The sequence below is a fragment of the Pongo pygmaeus genome, chromosome 8 (genome assembly GCF_028885625.2).
Source record: "Pongo pygmaeus isolate AG05252 chromosome 8, NHGRI_mPonPyg2-v2.0_pri, whole genome shotgun sequence".
In the NCBI taxonomy this organism is placed as follows: Eukaryota; Metazoa; Chordata; class Mammalia; order Primates; family Hominidae; genus Pongo; species Pongo pygmaeus.
The window spans coordinates 20927181-20949061 of record NC_072381.2 but is presented as its reverse complement, the minus strand read 5'-3'; the positions used below and the strand labels follow the sequence as shown (position 1 = coordinate 20949061).

The 21881-nt window shown below is 38.3% G+C and overlaps 1 protein-coding gene across 10 annotated transcripts in view; it reads left to right on the top strand.

Moving 5' to 3' along the window:
- The window catches only part of NEBL (nebulette), a 399766-nt gene that overhangs the window by 361066 nt on the left and 16819 nt on the right, over window positions 1–21881 (top strand). For 7 of the 10 annotated variants that reach the window (XM_054503210.1, XM_063669620.1, XM_063669623.1 and 4 more), the window contains 6 exons: window positions 966–1058; window positions 2944–3036; window positions 4751–4855; window positions 5852–6023; window positions 8872–8964; window positions 10111–10260. In XM_054503210.1, the coding sequence (XP_054359185.1) occupies window positions 966–1058; window positions 2944–3036; window positions 4751–4855; window positions 5852–6023; window positions 8872–8964; window positions 10111–10260 (706 nt within the window). The remainder of the gene's footprint in view (window positions 1–965; window positions 1059–2943; window positions 3037–4750; window positions 4856–5851; window positions 6024–8871; window positions 8965–10110; window positions 10261–21881) is intronic. The other 3 variants (XM_054503212.2, XM_063669624.1, XM_054503213.1) reach the window with 3 other exon arrangements.

The window sequence follows — 21881 nt, the reverse complement described above, 5'->3', positions numbered from 1 at the left end:
TTGGCAAATCCCTTAAAAAATGCAGTTAATGGAGAATACTGGATCTGATGTCAATATGAAATGAAAAAATATGTATTGGAACAGGGCAAAAGAAGACCTGGCTTGACTGGCATTCTAAGACATAGTATCAAGTCAAAGAGCCTTATAAATGGAAAACATTTTTCAATCATTCAATAGTCTGTTGTGAATAAAGCAAAAATAGTTAACAAGGCACCGCTACTCTGTGCTGGGCCCTGTACTAATGTTCTATGTAAACCCATGAGGTCAGCACTGTTTGTTCCTCTGGTTGGAAGATATGGGAAACTGAGTCTTGGGAAGGTCAGAGGACATGCTGGCCTCCCACCCCCGGCCCCCCACCCAGCTAGTACAGGCAGAGCTGAGATTGGAACGTATTGCTGAACTTTCACCAATACAAACAAAAGCCTTCTTTTTCCAAAACAAGTACTTTGGAAAGACTTTAAAATGTAAGAGCAGGTTCTCCTGGGTGGAGATAATGAGGCTCAACACTGTTTATCCCTATAGTATCCCTGGGAGGTGGCAGGAGTCAGAGAGCGTTATCTTCTATAGAAGGGAGAAGCCCCAGGGTCAGAAGACAGTAAAAAGCCTTCTAGGGTGACAGGGAATGGACTTCACAAGAGTTCTCTTGTAATGACTTCATTCTGGCTTTTCTTTTAAAGCACGTTGCCTTATGATTCCATTACTTTTATTTGTGGAATTTACGGTTAATTTTGATATTTAAGAGGAAAGCATTTATTGAAGACTTATTTAAACAGTACCACCAACAACTTGTGCTTGCTAAATCAGACCCATCGGAATGTGGGCGTATATGTAAGCGTGAAGGTTGATGTAATCAGCTGTGGAAAAAAATGTGTAAAAAGATGGTGTTAATTTTGAGCCTCGCCCTCTGTGGTATTTCAGTGGAGCCCATTGTGCTATCTGTTAAAGTTCTTATTTATCCTTCTTAGGTAAAATATAAGGGAGAACTTCAACGGGGAACTGCAATTTCTGATCCACCAGAGCTGAAGAGGGCAAAAGAAAACCAGAAAAACATCAGCAATGTGTGATCATCTTAGTAACTTTTTTCTTACACTATCAAATGCATTGTCCATGTGTGAACGAAGGGATTATATTTATAGAATTTTCATAACCTTGAGCTGATGTCCTGTTCTCATTTGACTAACAACTTATTTGAAAGATTTCAGGGACTTTGGTATTGTGGGTACAGTCAGGTGTTCCCCACCTCAGGGTTCCCAGTGACTCATCAGGATGACTTTTTTCTTTCTGTTTTTTTGAGACGGGGTCTTGCTCTGTCACCCAGACTGGAGTGCAGTGGCACAATCTTGACTCACTGCAACCTTTGCCTTCTGGGTTCAAGTGATCCTCCCACCTCAGCCTCCCAAGCAGCTGGGATTACAGGCACATGCTGCCACACCTGGCTAATTTTTGTATTTTTTGTAGAGATGGGGTTTGGGCTGGTCTCTAACTCCTGAGCTCATGCAATCCTGCCGGCTTGGCCTCCCAAAGTGCTGGGATTACAGATGTGTGCCACCGGGCCTGGGTGACTTTTTTTGACAGGTTGTTGTGTATCCCTTCTATCTTGTCATCTAGCTGATGGGTGCTATGGTCCCCTCAAGGCCCACAGTCGTAGCTTCTGGAATCCTGGCCCTACAAACATTTTCCCTCCCTTTTCTACCAGCATGTGTTCCTGTTCTTGTGGTTCCTCTGAGCCCCACTTTCCACTCCCCACAATTATGACTCCATTTCTGGGCAACGTCTAGGAAGAAATGATAATGTGTGTATGGCTGAATAGGTTATATTGGACAGGACCATTCTGGGGGCACTTAATAAGGAGCTGGCAGTTTTTACCTAGACACCAACTTGTGGCCTGCTCCTATTCCCTGTTGTTGAAATAATTCATGGATGCATTTCAAGAAGAAAGTCCTCTTTTAAAGTCATTAACATACAGATTGGGTTCTTTGGAAGAGGAAACTTGGAAATCTATTACGTTCAAAGAAATCTTTTATTCTTCACACCTTTAAAGTCATTTTACCAGTTTATAATGCAAAGGCAGGTGATTGATACTTTTCCCAACAACTATATTTTAGAGAAGTAGACGCTCATCTTTCCCCCATATATTTAGAGTCACACTTGATATGACTCCATTACTCTCAAAAAGGAACATGGTTATTGAGACAAGGAATGGACCAGTGAGAAGCATGCTGGCTTTTTTAAGGACGCCTACAGTCACCTATTTAAATACATCTTTACAAAAATTCTGCCGCAGTTAATTCCTAAGAAACCACGACCATGTAGTACCACTCTATGGTGAATACCTTTAAGTAATATCCATGAAGACATTTATTCTCATTTCCTTTTGTGATTAAATATTTATTACAACTTTACGGATGGTATGCCTGTGTATTCGAGTACATCCACAGTGATTTGGACACATGTACTCTCTTATGGGTTGAAATGAAATAGATTGATTTAAGATGCCAGCATTTTAAATACAACTCAACCTCTGAAAATATTTTTTGTAGTTTCCTACAAAACTTCCCTGACTAACTCATTAAAATAAATACTATGAGCCAGGCACCATGGCTCAGGATTGTCATCCCAGCACTTTGAGAGGTGAGGTGGGTGGATCACTTGAGCCCAGGAGTTTCAGATCAGCTTGGACAACATGGCAAAACTCAATCTCTACAAAAATACAAAAATACAAAAATTAGCCAGGCACGGTGGCACGTGCCTGTAATCCCAGCTACCTGGGAGGCTGAGGTGGGAGGATTGCCCGAGCCTGGGAGGTCGAGGTTGTGGTGAGCAAAGATTGTACCACTGCACTTCAGCCTGGGTGACAGAGCAAGACCCTGTCTTAAATAAATAAATAAGTCTCTTAGTTGAATTGATTCATAGTATTCTATTTTTTGTTCTCTGAAATGATAGGTTTATTACAAAGGTCAGCTGGGAAGAGCTACTGCTTTACGTGTAACTCCTGAAATGGAAAGAGTGAAGAAGAATCAAGAAAATATTAGCTCGGCAAGTGGTTTTCCTCATTTTAGACTATCACAAAGGATGTGTCTTTTATTATTTACTTGCGGTCCTCTTTTGCTTGTGAAAATAAAGCTTATTTTCAAGAAACATTTGTGATGTGTCCAATAAGTACATGTGTTATTTCAGATGACTTCCAAGAGCTGCCACTGCAAACATTTACATCATCTTGCAACTCTTTGTTATTTCCAGATGTGACCAACAGTTACATTCAAAGCTTAGTTTAAAATTATATTCATTTAAACAATGATTCATGCTGTTAGCCATGTCTTTGAAAGTGATAAAGCCTTTGATGTGTACGTTAAATAATTGTCATTTTACTGAAATATTTCATTGAACATGGATTGTTAAATGCTGTCTGCAAAACAAAAGAGGAGATGAATCATTACTCCCACTAAAGACTTACAGAAAAAAATCCTTAAATACAATTAACATAGAATTCATTTGCTCACCAGAGTCCAATGGTGTGCATTAGTATCTTATTTGAATATTGTGCTTCCTCTTAGTGAATATCAGGGCTTGAATTCTGAATTGTACATAATGCCCTCAGGTCCACAATAAGTGGTATCCGTATCTTACACCTAATCAGTTTCATAAATGGCTGTTCTGATGGGCAGTTGTGAAGAACACAGGCCCTTTTCTTAGCACACCCTGAATAGCTGTTTGCCTGAGAATCAGCATTTAGGCTTTGCAATTTACAGCTTCCTAGTGACATTTCTGTCCAGAGATGCTGTGCGTATTTAACGTAAATTTCCTTTAAGTTGTGGCTGCTTAGAAGAACAACTAAATTTGTTCCTCGTTGTTTCTTATTCCCTAAGCAGAGAAAAAAATAAAAAGAAATAGAGAGTAGTTTCTATGCAGTTTTCAACACTCTTATGGTAGAAAATGGGGAAATTTAGAAACAAAATAACTTTGGGTTCTATTTAATAGTTTTGGATTTTCTCTGTTTAACTCAAATATGATAACCAGGGGTGGGTGTGTGTGTGTGTGTGTGTGTGTGTGTGTGTGTGTGTGTGTGTGTGTGTGTGTGTGTGTGTGTGTGTGTGTGTGTGTGTGTGTGTGTGTGTGTGTGTGTGTGTGTGTGTGTGTGTGTGTGTGTGTGTGTGTGTGTGTGTGTGTGTGTGTGTGTGTGTGTGTGTGTGTGTTTGAGACACAGTCTCTGTTGCCCGGGCTGGAATGCGATAGCAGAATCATAGCTCATTGCAGCTTTGAATTCCTGGGCTCAAGCAGCTGTCTTGTCTTAACCTCTCAAGTAGCTGGGACTACAGGCACATGCCCAATTAATTTTTTTTTTTTTTTTAATTTTTACTTGTAGAGATGGGGGATTTCACTGTGCTGCCCAGCCTGGTCTGAAATCCCAGGCCTCAAGTAATCCTCCCATGTTAGCTTTCCAAAGTGCTGTGACTACAGACATGAGTCCTCGGGCCTGCCGAGGTTTACAGACTAGATAGTTAGTTACTATTGATCGTTCACACATTTGTTTTCAGTTGATAGATTTAGGTCATTTTGCAGTAGGCGGTGGTGGAGATCTTTGAATGTAAAATTTTAGGTTGCTATTATAGAACAAAATTTAATTCACTGAAAAAGTTACCTGGAAAATAATTTCAAGTATGTTGCTTATGTTTCACTCATTTGTAAAGCTTAAAAATGTTATATCATGTGTTTTCTTATCATTGTCTTATGCCTACTATTTACTTTGCAGGTAAAATATACCCAGGACCATAAACAGATGAAAGGTAGACCAAGTCTGATTTTAGATACACCTGCTATGAGACATGTTAAAGAAGCACAAAATCATATTTCAATGGTAGGGTCCAACCAGATCATTCTTAAAACATGCTAAGGAATGGCCGGATCCAGTGCACGGATGGCATTACTTCACTATTAATCCGATAACTAACAAAGCATGGAAATGTGGTTGGCTTGTCTTTTGAGGGAGGGGCATTTCTAATCACACTGAAATGCAATGGAAACATTTAGTCTAATAAAATGATTTTTCTCAGTGACTTTTTTTGGTGTGTCTTTATTTCTAACGTGACTGCTATAAACTTATGGTGTGAAAGATATTTGTGTAGATTTCTTTCCAATTAATTCTAAAACAAAATTTGGTCTGCTTGCCTGTCATAAGGGATATGAAAAGTAGTGTGTTTTTAAAAGTGTGTTTTTAAAAATGTGTGTTTTAAAAATTATATTATCAGATGTAATTTACCTACCATAAAGTTTGCCCATTTAAAGTGTTCAATTCAGTGGTTTCTAGTATAATTTACAGTTATACGACTATCTCCTGGACCTAATTTCAGGACATGAAAAGAGTGTATTTTGAAGTATAGGTTTTTGTAGTTATATTAAAAATGGTATATATTGTTACCTATACAGTTTCAAACTAATTTTAAATAATGCCATTTTCATGAATGATTGCCTGGAAATAGATATCACTTTATTGCATACTGAAGGTTAAGAGATAGGAAATTTAATTTATATTTAAATTAGTATAGTTTAGGAAGTGACCAGGATTTGAGAATATGTATCTTTTACAACCTTCATTAATAATATATATAGTTTTATATATAATTTAAAATAGATATGAGCTATAATGATTAAAAACTTTGTGAAAATATCAGCACTTGATTTCTGATGCTAAGAAACTGAAGTTCCAGACTTTAGTTTTGGAGTATTTGGAAAAGATACATACATGCAGACAATCTGCGTGCAACCAGTGCAGTGTACACCTGTCATTTAACAAAAATGTTGTGAAAGAGGTAACTATCCGCAAAATTCAGTATGATGATTTTTCCTTTTTCAGGTAAAATACCATGAAGATTTTGAAAAAACAAAGGGGAGAGGCTTTACTCCTGTCGTGGACGATCCTGTGACAGAGAGAGTGAGGAAGAACACCCAGGTGGTCAGCGATGCTGCCTATAAAGGGGTCCACCCTCACATCGTGGAGATGGACAGGAGACCTGGAATCATTGTTGGTAAGCTGACGGCGTTTCTCGGCAGGTGTGTGTGGTCGAAAAGATCGTGCTTGCTCTAGCTTCAGAATTACCCTCTTTAGTCATCTGAGTCCTCATCACGTGTTTGTTGTGGTACCCAATTTAAAATGGACTGCAGGTAAAGTATTATTTTTGTACGATGTGGAATGGGATTTCTGGCGTTCACCTGGTATCATCTCAAGTCTTCTATTATTGGAAGCTCTGTCTTTAATACCTTGCTAATCTTAAGAATGTTCCTCCTTGTATCACACACCGGGGCCTGTTGTGGGGTGGGGCGAGTGGGGAGGGATAGCATTAGGAGATACACCTAATGTAAATCATGAGTGAGTGGGTGCAGCACACCAATGTGGCACATGTATACATATGTAACAAACCTGCACATTGTGCACATGTACCCTAGAACTTAAAGTATAATAAAAGAAAAGTTCCTCCTTGTTAAGCAAAGAAGCAGCAGAATTGTTTTTCTGCTGGTTGATGTGTTGTTCTGTTGACATCACGTGCATAAGTGGCAGAAATAACCATATTGCGTTTAGGTCCTTTTATCACAAACAGACATGCCATGGGCATTCTGATGGTATTCCATAATAGTAATAGCTCATTTTAAAAATATTATTTCTGGACTGGAATAGTTGAGAGCCATCTGAAAGCGTTGCAGTTAAGAGAGCAAACTTTTTCCTGCTATCTGTTTCTTATAGTCAGGAGAAATCCTGGAAAGATATTTGTTAATGGTGGCTGAGATATCAGAAAAGATCATACTGAAGTATAAGGCAGGGAGGGCTAGGAAGGGTGGTTATTGATTTTCCAATCTGTATCAACAACTGAAGACTATTGTCTCCTTCAGAGCAGTTAACCTCTGAATTATGTAGTTATGTAGCTTAAAGAATATTTTTGGTATATGCCAATCAGTAATATCAGTGTTAGGTTTTCTTCATCTTCAAAAGTAGGAGCTTATTTTTTGGTACTAGTGAAAGGCCATTTAGAGATAAGCTACGTGGGGAAAGTGTAAATTTGACAGGGTAATATCTTTACAAAACCAGGGCACTAAAGTCAGAGCAGCACTAAGTAACTTCGATGATTATACTAAAGTGACTCTGAAAGTATTTTCCGAAGAAGGATTCCAAACATGTTTGTAGACAATGGATAGCTTCGCTGATCTGCCTGAGTTGATTACTTAAAAGGATCACATTAAGTTGGATGGATGAGTTGTGATGTTTTCATTAAATGTGACACCAAATTAGAGTTTCATTGCTTTGTGCTAAAGGGATGGAACTATCTTAAGGGACAGTGCAGGGGTTCTGATTTATCTCACTTAGGGTGGAACTGCTAGTCTGTACAGCTTACTCCCAGGCCTTGCACACATTGGAGGTCAGGAATAATGGTGAGGTCATTGCTAAAAACCATGAAACTGTCTAGACCGTGGGCTCTCAGAATTCAGTACTCAAAACCGTTGAGGTTGAAATTATGATTGTTTTATAAAATATAAGATGTATGACTCTAAGTTATTTACTTACTTGGCAATCCAGAAGTCAGTTTATTTATTCTTATTGGGAAGAACTGTTTTCCGTTGACATTTCCATAATTGGCCAACATTAAACTTTCCAATGAGCCAGCTTCTGTATCAGGTGTGAAAATACACGTTTAGATATTTTCTGAGTAATTCAGATAAGCCAATTTGTGCTGCTTCTATTTTTGTTAGAGGCTCTGCTACTTCTTACGAGCTGTGTAACCTTGGCCAAGCTACTCAATTTCTCTGTGCCTCAGTTTTCTTATCTACAGAATGAGGATAATATGTATGAAACTTATTAAATTAATTTTTATAAACTATTAAAATTTTTATAAACTATTAAATTAATTAGGTGTTAAATGAGAATAGTACCTGGCATATGGTCAGCACTACGTAATATTAATTAAAAACAGACAAGAAAATTTCCAGTTCCCTTTTACAAATTAATTGTTTTTGCTGTAGCCCCATTTCTGCCGTATGTCTGTAACTAGGTTTTTATTTTCCAGTTGTTGGTACAGCTGTAAACAGCTTATTTTAGGATCTGATGCCCTTTTGTTGGAGAGACTGATGAATTCAGAAGTTATTAAAATAAGAGGAGAATAAAGTGGTTTGCACAGTCTGATCACTGACTATAGCAGGGGTCCATTGATAGCAGGAAGGTGATATTATTTCTGTTGTCATTCATCATATTTCCTTGCTGTGTGCCTTGCTTATAACACTTTTTAAATAAGTGTGTCTAATAAGATATGCATCCCCTAAGATACACTTAGCTTGCACTCACAGACTCAGAATGAAAACTAGATTTGCCACCACTCCACATTTTAAATATTTATTTCTGTTATAGAAAGGGACGTTTTGTTTTGTTTTGTTTTTTAAACATAAACTTCTCAATTGTTTCCTATGAATTACTCACATGTCCTGAATCAGAAACTATAATCAAACATTTTGCTTGTTTCAGCCTGTGGAGAACAAGAGTGACTGGGGATTCGGGGGCGCTGTGAGGGGTTGCGTATAGCTGCCCCATGTGCTCCTGTGTTGTGTGATGGGTCACAGGTACTTCAGCAAGGTCTGACAGGGCAGCTCAATAAATAGAGCAGGCAACTTTAATCTGATTACAAAGATTTCTTAACAGATACTTGTGAAGGCAAGTATCTTTTCATTCTCTTCTGAAGTCAGCAGCACTGTGAGTTTGTCTGTTACATGTTTGTTTTTTTTATCTATTCCTTTGCAGACTTTGTCTTGACTCTTTTGGGTACTGGCTTTTTTTTTTTTTTCCTTTTTTTAATTCCTTCTTGATGAATGTTGATTTTTTCCTTTTGGCAAAAGACCTCAAAGTTTGGCGCACAGATCCTGGCTCCATCTTCGACCTTGATCCCCTGGAAGACAATATTCAGTCTAGAAGTCTCCATATGCTCTCTGGTATTGCTCACTTTTTAGTTCATCCCATTTATGTGGTTTTGTCCCAAAAGCGAACCACTATGAACTGTAGAGGTTCATTGTACTGTGTAATGTAAATTTTAAAGCTGAGAATTTGGCAAACCAAAAAAATGCTGTGCTACTTTTAAACACAATTAGTCATTTACGAAAAGAAAACTTTTTAATGTATCTTAATTAGTCTGTCCTAGATTCATTTAAATAAGCTTTTTATTAGTAAGAATGCTTTTATATTATTTCTGGGTTTACAAATACAGTTATTTGGATTGCACAAAACTGCCGATACAAAAGGAGATTTGTTTCATGAAATACATTGTTATAATTTTTTAAAGGTAGATTTAAAGAATTATATATAGAACAGTACAAAGGTTTTTTTATAGGGCATCGTAGATGTCTTAAAATACATTTTCAAGTACCTTTAAAATTTTCTTTGACACTTTATGTAATGTAAAATGAATAGTTTACATAGGAAGCATAGTTGGCTTTTAACTTAGATTGCAAGTTCATAATTAAAGGCAAAAAAATGAATAGTTGGGGTATGAATGATGGCTTGATTTGACATTTCAAATTTTCTCTGACAGTTATACAGTTATGTTAAACAATAGATAGCTATGTCATTTAGATCCTGCTCTAACCCCGATTTCTACTCTATATTTAATTGTTGATGTGAATAGAATTGAATACCCGAGGCAAAGCAGGAATTCTAGTACTTTTGTAGTCGATTTCATTCATATAGTTAGCCAAACAGTGTCACTTGATTTTCTAAAAATAAAGAAAAGGCAACACATACTATATATCTGGTGATAGTTTAAAGGAATTATTGAAAACCAGGCATTACAATTAACAAAAATTTATTAGTCTACCAATGTTTTCTTAGTCCTTGTCAATTTCCTATCCCTTACCCATCCTTTTTAATTGAGACTTAAAAAAAGCATAAAACGACGGTTATGTCATTCATGTAGTTGATGCAATGCATGCTGAAGTTTGGGAATAGGTGCCTAGAGCTGAGATTTTGAGTTATTCTTTACTAAGAGATTGTTTTTCTTCTCTGTTAAGCTTTTAAGTAATTTTTTGTTTTTTTGTTTTTCGAGTCACTTAATCACACGTGTAAATATTTTCCCTCCAATATAGAAAAGGCGAGTCACTATAGGCGACATTGGTCTCGATCCCATTCCAGCAGTACTTTCGGTACAGGTCTCGGAGACGACAGGTCAGAAATCTCCGAGATTTACCCTAGCTTTTCATGCTGCAGTGAGGTAACAAGACCGTCTGATGAAGGAGGTATCAAACATTCACCGCTTACAAACAAAGTCGATTCGTTTTTTAAGTGTGTCACAAGAGTGTCTTTAAAATTCTTTTCACTTTTGCATGAACATCTATCCTGGCTGTATTTGAGAATTTAAAATTAAGTTCAAAAAAGTTAATAGTCTTTTTTTTTTAAAGAAAAAACGCTACTAATTTGCATTTTTGCATGGCTTTTTTCTCCCTGTCTTACTTCACTATTATCACAGCAATGGATTTGTAATGACAGAAGGGTCTTGAGATTTGCTACTTGAGTCTGTTTCACAGGAGTTATATGTGATAAATATACACACTACACAGTCATAGCAGAAACTTGAGTTCTGCATAGTTTGTATATGATTTCCATTAAGGAAAAAAATCAATCTTACAGTAATATTGGGGTGCCTAAGAGGTTACAATGAATGTGTATATGTTTAAATATTAATATAAACTTGCAGACAGAGTTAGATCTTGCCAAAAGAAATAGGGCATAATACTTGGGATATGAGAGGGGTTTTTTTTTTAAATGAGAAATACTACTGATTGGTAATAATCTTGTCTCTATTTTATATACCCACTCTTTTCCTGTATCTTCTGTTTTCTGCATCCAGGCTGATGGATTAAGCCTAGAACTTCAGTGAATTTCTTTAGGATATTAAACTAATTTTACTTATAAATCTGTTTTTAAAGGTTAAGACTAAAATGTTTCCTCACCTCATTGCAGTTATATTTAGTACAGCAAGGAGGGGGAAAGGACTGAAGCATATGAGAACAAAAGCAATACTGAATTTCCCTTTCAACTCAAAGGCCATGTTGTTGAAATCCCAAAGGCAGGAAATTTTGAGGTTGAGCAACTTAACACCTTGGTGGGTAAAAAGTAATGTGACTGAGGAAATGACCAAGCTGCGAAAAGATTTTATAATTGTGTAATTAGTTTTTTTGCCCTCATTACAGTGAAACATGAATGGGAATAAAATTTATTATATTCTATACATCTTGAATTGTAAAACTGGACTGACCTTACTTTGGCCGAAATTTATTAAAGGTCTCCTTTCTGTGTAACTAATGAAATCATTATAAACTGGTTGTTTTATTGTGGGTAAAATATACATGAGAAAATCTCCCATTTTTGTGTCCGTCTGAATTGCTAATGAAGGGTTCAGTAACTTCTGATTACTTTTTTGATAGAGTCTTGCTCTGTTGCCCAGGCTGGAGTGCAGTGACAAAATCTCACCTCACTGCAACCTTCACCTCCCGGGTTCAAGTGATTCTTATGCCTCAGCCTCCCGAGTAGGTGGGTCTACAGGTGTGTGCCACCACACCTAGCTAATTTTTGTATTTTTTTATAGAGACGGGGGTCTCACAACGTTGTCCATGCTGGTCTGGAACTCCTGACCTCAAGTGATCCACCCACCTCGGCCTCCCAAGTGCGGGGATCACAGGCATGAGCCACCGTGCCCGACCTCTGATTACTTTTTTTGGACATGGGGTCACTGATTTCTCCCCTCAGTGTCCTTCCTGGTTCTGTAGATGCAGAATAATATTGATATTTAAAGAGATAAATAAAACCCAAAGCAAACACAAGAACAAATGCTGATCAACCTATTTAATGTTACTCAGTTCAGCATATTGGAATTAATGTCTCTCCCAAAGGCAATTACCAGAGAGTCTTTGTTTCATGAATGACCTTTTATTTCATGTCTATCCTCCCCAGCCCATCATTCATTCATTTAGTCACCAAATGTTTACCGAGTGCTGTTTGTGCACCGGCCAAGAGCTTAGATCTGGCAATGCACACAGCAGTGAGCAAAAGAGACATGCATCCGCTGTAAGGGGCTTAGAGGCTGGTGGGGGGACCTTGACATTTAGCAGACACTTAAACAAGTAATACATAATGAAGAGCAGAATCAGGCCTGTGAGGGGGTGGAAAGAGGGCTACAATAACAGCGCAGCTGCATCTGGCCTTGATGTCAGGGAAGCCTTCCTTGGGGAGGGGATATTTGAGTAGAGATGTGAATGCTGATGGACGTTAACGAGGCTGTGGGGCTTTGGGAGAAAAATGTTTCTGATAGGACAGAGCATGCAATATCTGATTGGATAGAAGCATGCATTGGATAGGGCAGAACATTGAGATGTTCAAATGGAAGCATCACACACACAATTAGAGTTTAGAAGAGGAGGCCGCCCTGGAGGTCAGTTTGGAAATCATCCATCCAAGTCTATGATTTAGGTCCTGAATGAATCTGTGTAGATATCAGGAATTTGGAGGCCCTCTGCTTGGATGCCTCTACTCCCTCTGCAGCAGCAGACCACACCCACGTCACTTGTCTCTTTGCATTCTCTCCTCTGAGGCTGTAAAAACCTGCTGCTGTTAGTTAATCACCTCTTTTTCTTAAGCCCACATTCCTTCTCTTTTCTAATTATTTCTAGCAAGAGGACCCTATCCTAAGCCAAGCTGAATAAGAAAATGTCTCATTGGAAGAAGGTATAGGCAAATATTCTTGCATTTATACTAGAATTTGAGTAAGAGTAACACATGGATGGGTAAGAGGGAATAATCATATTGTTTTTAAAGGGGGAATTTCATACTCCTTCAAAGATGGGGGGAGATTTTGGACAGCAGCGATGACTCAGTGACTCAAATAATGCCTTGTAAGAAAAAGTTGACTTTTTTTTTTTTTTGAGTTGGAGTCTCGCTGTGTCAGTCAGGCTGGAGTGCAGTAACGTGATCTTGGCTCACTGCAACCTCTGCCTCCCAGGTTCAAATGATTCTCCTGCCTCAGCTTCCCGAGTAGCTGGGATTACAGGTGCACGCCACCACACTTGGCTAATTTTTGTATTTTTAGTAGAGATGGGGTTTCGCCGTGTTGGCCAGGCTGGTCTTGAACTCCTGATCTCAAGTGATCCGCTTGCCTCAGCCTCCCAAAATGCCGGGATTACAGACATGAGCCACTGTGCCCGGCCAAAAAGTTGACTCTTTGGGGTCATTTATAAATTTCTGTTGTTCTCAGTCCTCTGTTTTGAGGCCAAGATGCTCTGTCTTTAGGGACATTGCCTATTTTAAAAAATAGATATTGGGGTATGAAGCAAAAGTCAAGATGTACCAATAAGTTTTATAACATAAACACAAGTGACATGTGCCCGCAAAAGATCCATATGAATTTGAAAAGATTTTAGGATACATCGGAATATGCTAATTTAATTTAAGTGAAGCAAAGCACATTCTACCAATTGGCACCTGATGTCGGTATTCAAATGATTACTGACATATATCAAACCTTATAAGTTCAATACCCCCTCTCTGCTTCCCCCTTCCCTGCAGAAATCTCCTTTCTGAGCTTCCCAGTTTGCTAAGTGACAACTACAACTTTCCAGCTACTTAAACCCTTTGGAGTCATCCCTGACTCTTGTCTTTCACTCATACCCCATGTCCAGTTCATTGGCAAATCTTGTCAGCTGGACCATGACAAAAATATCCAGAATCTGAATGCTTGGCCCTACCCTTATGTCAGCCACTGTCATCTCTCATTTGGACAATCATAGTTGCCGCCTGACTGGTTTGCCTGCTTCTGCTCTGGTCATACCATCTTCCACCCACCTCCTGCTCTGATCTCTTCTCCACCTGACATCTGGAATGATCTTCTTGAAACCCTGGTGACATCATATCACTCTTCTATCATTTTATTCTGAATATAACCCAAATTTTCATCATTGTGTACAAGACCCATGTCCGATCTTGGGCCCCGGCCACTGCTCTGAACTAATTTTCTGCCATTCCGAGTATATCTATCCATTCTCACCATTTCCAGTCCCCTTGCTTTACTCAAACTTTCCAAGAATGCTTCCCCCCAGGGCTTTTGCACACACTGATCCCCCAGCCTGGAATACTCCTGCCACCCCAGATATTTGCTTAGCTAAGTGCCATTTTTCTTTATGTTTCAGTGGGCCTGCAGCATATTCAGCATTGGAGCCCAAGACTAATTCTGATTCACCCTCTCTTAAGTGCAATGGTGCTTGGTTAGTTTCTGCTAATGTTGAAATAAATCATGTTACAGATAGAGGCCATTATGGTAGGGTTAGTCATGTGAACCTTGTGTGGTGATGAGGGTTGATAAAGCAAATGATCCACTTATCAAGAAAACTAACAGGAGGATGATTGCTAGGGGAACTTTGTATGGAATTGTTTGGGCTACTGCTTGAAGTGCGCCAATGAGTACATATTTTGAATTGAATGTCCAGTGCTCAGATGGCACCCTCTCTAACTACTAGAGATAAAATAGCACCCCTTTCCTGACTGTCTGTCCCGTTTCTTTGAATTTTTTCCTTCATAGCACCTGGTACTACTTCAGATATTATATATTGATTTATTTATTTGGTTCTCTCTGCATGCCCAACAAGATCAGAGATACTGGCTGTTTTGTTGACTGTTGTATCTCTAGCTCTTAGAATAAGCATTCAGCAACTATTTGGAGAGGGAATAAAATGGCCAAATGAATATTTTAAAAACAAGGACCACATGCATAAATATATGTAAATATAATTATTTTTATAAAATTCTCTTGGGGAAGGCTTTGAAGAAGATTCTTAAATTTTTGATATGTTTCAATGACATTAAAGCATAGCTGAAAAAATACTCTAAAGTGGAAACATTCCCAGTATGTGTGTGTGTATATATATATATATATATATATATATATATATATATTTTTTTTTTTTTTTTCGTACAGAAGGAAAGAAGTCTCCATGATTTCTCAGTGGCTTTGAAATTTAGGGTCCCCTGCTGGGCTCTGGTGAGAAGGTGCTGATTGACTCTATAAAAAGTGGAGTGATGAAAATCTTTAGTGCTTTTAACAGTAGCAGTCAATCATATGCATTTGTTTAAATTTTATCCTAGAAATTGAAAAGAATTTTATAACAATACTAGTTAGGGGTAAGATGAAGAAATGTTTATAAATATTTAGAAACGCTATTTTTCTTCTGGATGTTGTTGATTCTTTTAAATTTATTTACTTTTAAAAACAAAATGTAGTTAAAATTTTTTGGTTCAAGATCATCTTCCCAATACCACTGATATAATGGGCTATTTTAAGGATTGATTTTTCTTTTTTAATGTTTCAATGGATAAATAATAATTATACATATGCATGAGGTACCAAGGGATGTTTCGATATATACACCATATAGTGATCCTAACATGGTAATTAGCATATTCATCATCTTGAACATTTATCATTTCTTTGTATTGGGAACATTAAACATCCTTCTAGCTATTTGAAACTATAAAATATATTCTTGCTAACTATAGTCATCCTACAGTGGTATAGAACACTAGAATTTATTCCTCCTGTCTGGCTGTAATTTACATGATAAAATGTGTTATATCTCAGAAAGACGTGTTTTAATATTTGGTTGCCTGCTTGCGGTTGGGGTGGGTTGTGTGGCAGTGGTGTCCTGCGGTGGCCGAACCCTGAACTGGAGGACGAGACATTGGACTTAAGTCCCAGTGCTCTCACGACTTGGTCCGGATTATCAAAGAGGTCATTTAACCTTATTAGGCTTAAATTTTGCATGTGTCGTAAGAATGGCGCAGAACAAGAAGCAGATATTTTACATTTCCTCAGCTAAGTGCCCTAAATAAACTTTTTTTCTTTTCTTTCTATGTGTAAGAATGTGTTTCTGTTCTGAAAGTGGTCTGTTTTTCTTTATGAATGAAGTACTTGGGCAGTTATGAGAGTCACAGTTTTCGTTCCTTCTTTCGAGTTAGAGGAAGTTCTGATTGTTAGGACAAAGGGTTGAACAATCAACTCATTTCATTAAGGCAGAAGTACAAGGTTTTCATCATTCACATTTGGTTTTCATGAGCATTAACAGATAAGCCTTCTCCTTTAAGTTTTTATCATCATTTTGGTTATGTGTTTCCCATGATATTTTCCCATCTTACTTTGATTGTTCAGTATTTTCATTTTCCTATGTGATTATTTTGAACTTTCTTTACTTTTCAATGTATTAAGTTACCAAAGGGTTTTCATTTTACATCTCTACTGTGTTACTTTGATTTAAGAACAGAGGCTTTTATTTAACCTTTACCCAATTTTGTTTTGATTCATGAATAGTATTACTTGAAATTATCTTTACTGCCTTTTGGTATTAGATTCGCTTAACTTATACTTTATTTGACACACAGCTCCTTTGGTGAAAAGGATCCTGATGATTTCAGCTTATTTCACTGTGAGGTTTCCTTTGATCTTTGTGTTTGCCTCTAGTTCATTGCCTGCAACGTGTATCTGCTTCCCGGTATTACTTTGTGTTTCTTTGGTTTTCCTTAACTTGCAGTTTTCTGGTATTGAAAGTGTTCATATGTGCTTGCAATCTCACCTGGTGTTTACCTGCCTCGATTTGAACTTGTATCCAGTTTTGCTTCAGGTATGCTATGTGTTTCTGTTTTCCTCCGGAAAACATAAAAGGATATGGGAGTGTGATGAGGAATGAAAAACAGATGCACTTTTCAAAATAGATATTTTCAGCTTTCCAACCTCGTGACCTTTCCCATTTTGCTGTGAGAGAATCTTATGGGGATGCCCTAGTCCTGCCTTAACTGACTAAAAGTAAGTTTCTGAATTTCGTAGCAGTTTAACCCACCCTAGCCAGGCTATGCTTCTGGCATTTCATCCCATGTAATACGTATTCAAGAGTTGCAAGAGATGCTTCAGTACATTCTGGAATTCTCAGTTTATCGTTCATAGCGTATATCAAGAGGGCAGTGCACCAACTGCGCGGCCAATTGCCCTGGTGTTTTACTGGTACCCGTAACTCCATCTGCTCAGTCACCAAACATTTATCTAGTATCTCTTGTATGTGTGAGATACTGGGAACACACAAATGAAAGAAACAGTTATTGTTTTCAGAGAACTCACATTCTGTTAGGTGAACCAGTTGCATAAAACCATCGTGCTCAGGAACGCATTGTGATGGAGTATTGCATAGGGTTAGAAATAGCCAAGTAGAGGCCAGGTATGGTAACTTATGCCTGTAATTCCAGCACTTTGGGAGGCCAAGGCAAGCAGGTTACTTGAGGTCAGGAGTTCGAGACTAGCCTGGCCAACATGGCAAAAACCCGTCTCTACTAAAAATACAAAAATTAGCTGGTTGTAATCCCAGCTACTCAGGAGGCTGAGGCATGAGAATCACTTGAACCCAGGAGGTGGAGGTTGCACTGAGCTGAGAACACAGCACTGCACTCCAACCTGGGTGACAGAGTAAGACCTTGCCTCAAAAAAAATAAAAATAAAAATAAATAAAATAAAAAGAGAGAGAGAGAGATAGCCAAGTAGAGAAATGGGAAAGGAACGTACTAGGCAGAAAAAGAGCAGACGAGAGAGAGCATAGCACGTGGGAACTTGGTATAGTTCAGCATATCTTGAGGCTGTGTGTCTAGATGGGCTGAAGAAGAAGTCTGGAACTAGAGCGCGGGCAGTGCTGAACCCCAATCTCTGCAGAGATACGGCTCAAGGGAACATGGTCCCAGCACACTTTCCTTGGATTTTATCCTGTAGGAGACTTAAACGCTATTTAGAGGACCAGTGACCTACACTTGTAGGTGAGCGGAGTCTCTTCCTTGGAGGTTTAATCCATTCCTGGAGCTTTTCTAAGAATCTGGTCTGCATTGCATTGTTTAGATTTTTACCAAGAAATTGACTCCTCAGGCATCAAGAGACCTTCTCAGTGGTCTGCTAGAGGGATTAATGATGTAGAAATAGTATTGGTAGATTTTTTTTTTTCAAATATCGCAACCTCTCTTATTGTGAGATTTGTTGTTTATGCAGAAGAGCAGAAACACTGAAATTAGATAACCAGAAAAACCTATTAGAAAATACACTCCTAGAAAAGGAAACTTTAGCACACAGTGGGAATGTAGATTGGTAGAGCCGTTGTGGAAAACAGTATGGAAGTTCCTAAAGAAATTAAAACAGAACTACCATACAACTCAGCAGTTCCTCTTCTGGTATATACCCAACCCAAAGTAGATGAAACCACCACCTTGTAAATATATCTGTACTCCCACGTTCATTGCATTTTTATCGTAATAGCCAAGATATAGAAACAACTTAAATGCCCATCAAAGGATGAATGGGTAAAGAAAATGTGGTATATATACACATACAATGGAATATTGTTTAGCCTTTAAAAAGGAGACCCTGCCATTTGCCATAATGTGGGTGGACCTAGAGGACATTATACTAAGTGAAATAAGCCAGACATAGAAAGAAAAATATTGCATGATCCCACTTATATGTGGAATCTGAAAAAGAAAGGTCAAATTTACAGAGATAGAAGATAAAACAATGGTTACAATGGGGTGGGGGGATGGGGAGATGTAACTCAAATGATACAAAGTAGCAGATATGTAAGATAAACACATCTAGAGATGTAACATATAGCATGTGGACTGTAGTTAATAAAATTATATTAGAGATTTTTGTTAAGTAGATTGTAGCTGCCCTTTGCTCGCTCTCTCTCTCACGCGCGCACTCTCTCTCTCTCACACACACACACGCGCACACACACACACACACGTGCCAGATGGTAGGTATGATAATTTGCTTCACTATAGTAACCATTTTACCACCTATGTGTATCCCATAGCATCATGTTGTAAACTTCAAATATACATGAGCTTTATTTAACAAAAAGAAAACACACTCCTGATTTAGAACTATGTATCTTCATTTAAAATAAACTTGCTGGTGTTTCTATTTTAGCCACTGCTTCGGTTTTCTGACTACTGATTGGTGACCCTTCAAGATCACTCCCCAATCCAACTCCTTGCTAGCCTGACTTCTGTAAAGAATGTGCAGTCAGCAAGAGAATTTCAGAATTTCAGTTGTACTTCCCAACTATATTTGAGTGTTATTTCCAAACTGAATTTGAGAAGTTGGTTTAAATTTGTCCCAAAAATGCTGTTGTGTTTAAATTTGTCCAAAAAACTGCTATCTTCATTTAAGTTTAGGAAGATATGAAGAATTGATGATTGAAATACTAAATGTCTGTGATGAACCGGGCACGCCTGCAATCCCAGCACTTTTGGAAGCCGAGGTGGGTGGATCACTAGAGTCCAGGAGTTCAAGACCAGCCTGGCCAACATGGTGAGACCTGGTATCTCCTAAAAATACAAAAATGAGCTGAGTGTGGTGGCACGTACCTGTGGTCCCCACTACTTAGGATGCTGAGGCAGGAGAATCACTTGAACCCAGGAGGTGGAGGTTGCAGTAAGCCAAGATTGTGCCACTGCACTCCAGCCTGGGTGACAGAGCAAGACTCTGCCTCAAAAATAAAATAAATAAATTTCTGCGATGAATCTAATCATTAGAAAAATGAATTATTTCTTTATAATGTAAATTCCGATTTGTAGGCTATCACATGATCATATTTTACCATCTAGTCTGTACATCTAGCCTGTGAAAAAACACACATTGTACATTGTTAGCAAGTATTCGTTCATTCTATTACTTACCTAAGAAAAAGTTTCGGGCTTCTGATTGAATTTGAAGCCCTTAGCGAAACTTGTATTCCTAGTCTCAATAGAAATGGAATGAAAGAAGTGTCATACGTTTTCTTTTCTGAGTGTGAAGTTGGGGAAAGGATCAAATACTAATGAATAGCACTTGTTCTAGAATGCACATGTGTCTTTCATCGATTTGCCAAGATTCAGTCAAAGGGATCCGTATGTGTGTGAAGGAGAAACATCTGACACTTAAAGTAGAAACAATAAAACATTAAAAATATATTTCCTGTGAGGCTGAGTTGATTCGGAGAAAGAGAAGTTTTGATCGTCAGAAAGGACATAAATGTGGCTCTAGCATATGTGTCAAATGAGAAAACTTTTTGGGAAGAGCTTCATAAACTGTAAAGTGACATGCATGTAAAGGAGAAAATAAATATTCCTGCTTATCGGATGGTTGAACATTAGCAAATGAAATGAAAATAGTCATTTTTGATTTATATAGATTAAAATCAATATCCAAGTTGGATCATAGACTGAACAGATATGCATACTCACCTGTCTCACGTGCAAAACAGTAGAGTCATAATGTGATCCCCACAGTCACAAATTTCCCTGCTTTTCTCCCATTTTCCATTTCAGCCAGGTACCCCACATCAAGCCCTAGGCGTGTAGGTTGTGGGGATTGGTTCCTTACTTTAGAGGAACTCTGTAAAATTTCCACGTGCTGGAGATAATACAGTGGGGAAATAGTGTATGAATTTTCTGCATTTTGCTTGCCCGTTATCTGTGGCCCTGGCTGTTTGTCATGTACTTCATCCCTTGTGGCCAGATTTGCTACTTATTACTGCCTGATCTTTCCTCCTAGTATTTCTGATATGCCCATGCTACATTTTTTTTTTTTTTTGTAATTAGAAACAGGGTCTTGCTCTGTCATCTAGGGCCTGGAGTGCAGTGGCACTATCCTAGCTCACTGCACCTCTAACTCCTGAGGTCAAAGGATCCTCCTGCCTCAGCCTCTGGAATCACTGGGAGGACAGGCATCCTCCACCACGCCTGGCTAGTATTTTTTAGTTTTTTTGCAGAGATGGGTCTTGCTCTATTGCCCAGGCTGGTTTTGAACTCCTGCCCTCAAGTAGTTCTCCCATCTCAGCCTCCTGAGTTGCTGGGATTACAGGCATGGAACCACTGTGCCTATATTTTTCATTCTGGTCCTTGATCTTATTCTTGTGCCATACCTGACCCATGTGCGTTAAACTTGTCTACCGTTCTGTCTGTCAAGTTCTTACCTTGCTCCTGTCTAACTATCCTTAAAATTGTGTGCAGCCAACCTGTTGACCTCCCTACCTGGCAGGGAATCTTCATACCTGCCTATTTGTTCAGACCCACATAGAGAATTTGGGCTCTCTGAGACCCAGATAATCATTCACAGTTACTTTCTCGTATTTCTCTATCTTCAAATCATGTCGGGGACACATTGAGTCAGTTTTATGTATGTCTATTTGTTGGACAATATATATGTGCCCATTCAGCAATTTAATCAGCAGCAAGATATGTCTATTTATGATACTTAGTGTGGCTTGTCACTTAGGATGTCTAGTGTAAAACTACATATCGGAACTCCTTATGGATTGATGGTATTATCTAAGGGTCAGTATTAGAATACATCAGTTCAAGAAAAACCAAAGGCAATGCCATTTTAAGTCTTTAAAAAATGTTACATGCATTGATCCAATAAGTATTTCTAGAATATCTTCTGCAGTGGAATGACAATTTCTTTCATTGTACTCGAGTGATGAATCTTCATATTAAATATTGATTTATACAACATGGATAGTAGTATTTACTGAGGAAAGTTGGGATTTGCTGTGAGCTGACTCTTCAGTCATGGCATAATTTGCATCTACAAGCTAGTCTTAGTGATAGGGATACATGAGTGGAAATAGCATCTCTGTCTACCTGCCAGTTGTATGTTCTGAATTGCTTTCACCTTATCAAAGAACTTCCCAAAGTTATGTAGTTCTTATCCGGAAGCTAAATATGTATCTGCACTGTACATTCCTTTCTTTTCTCTTTATCTTGTTTTGGGGGATAGCTCACACGTCTTCATGTGCGCACAGAC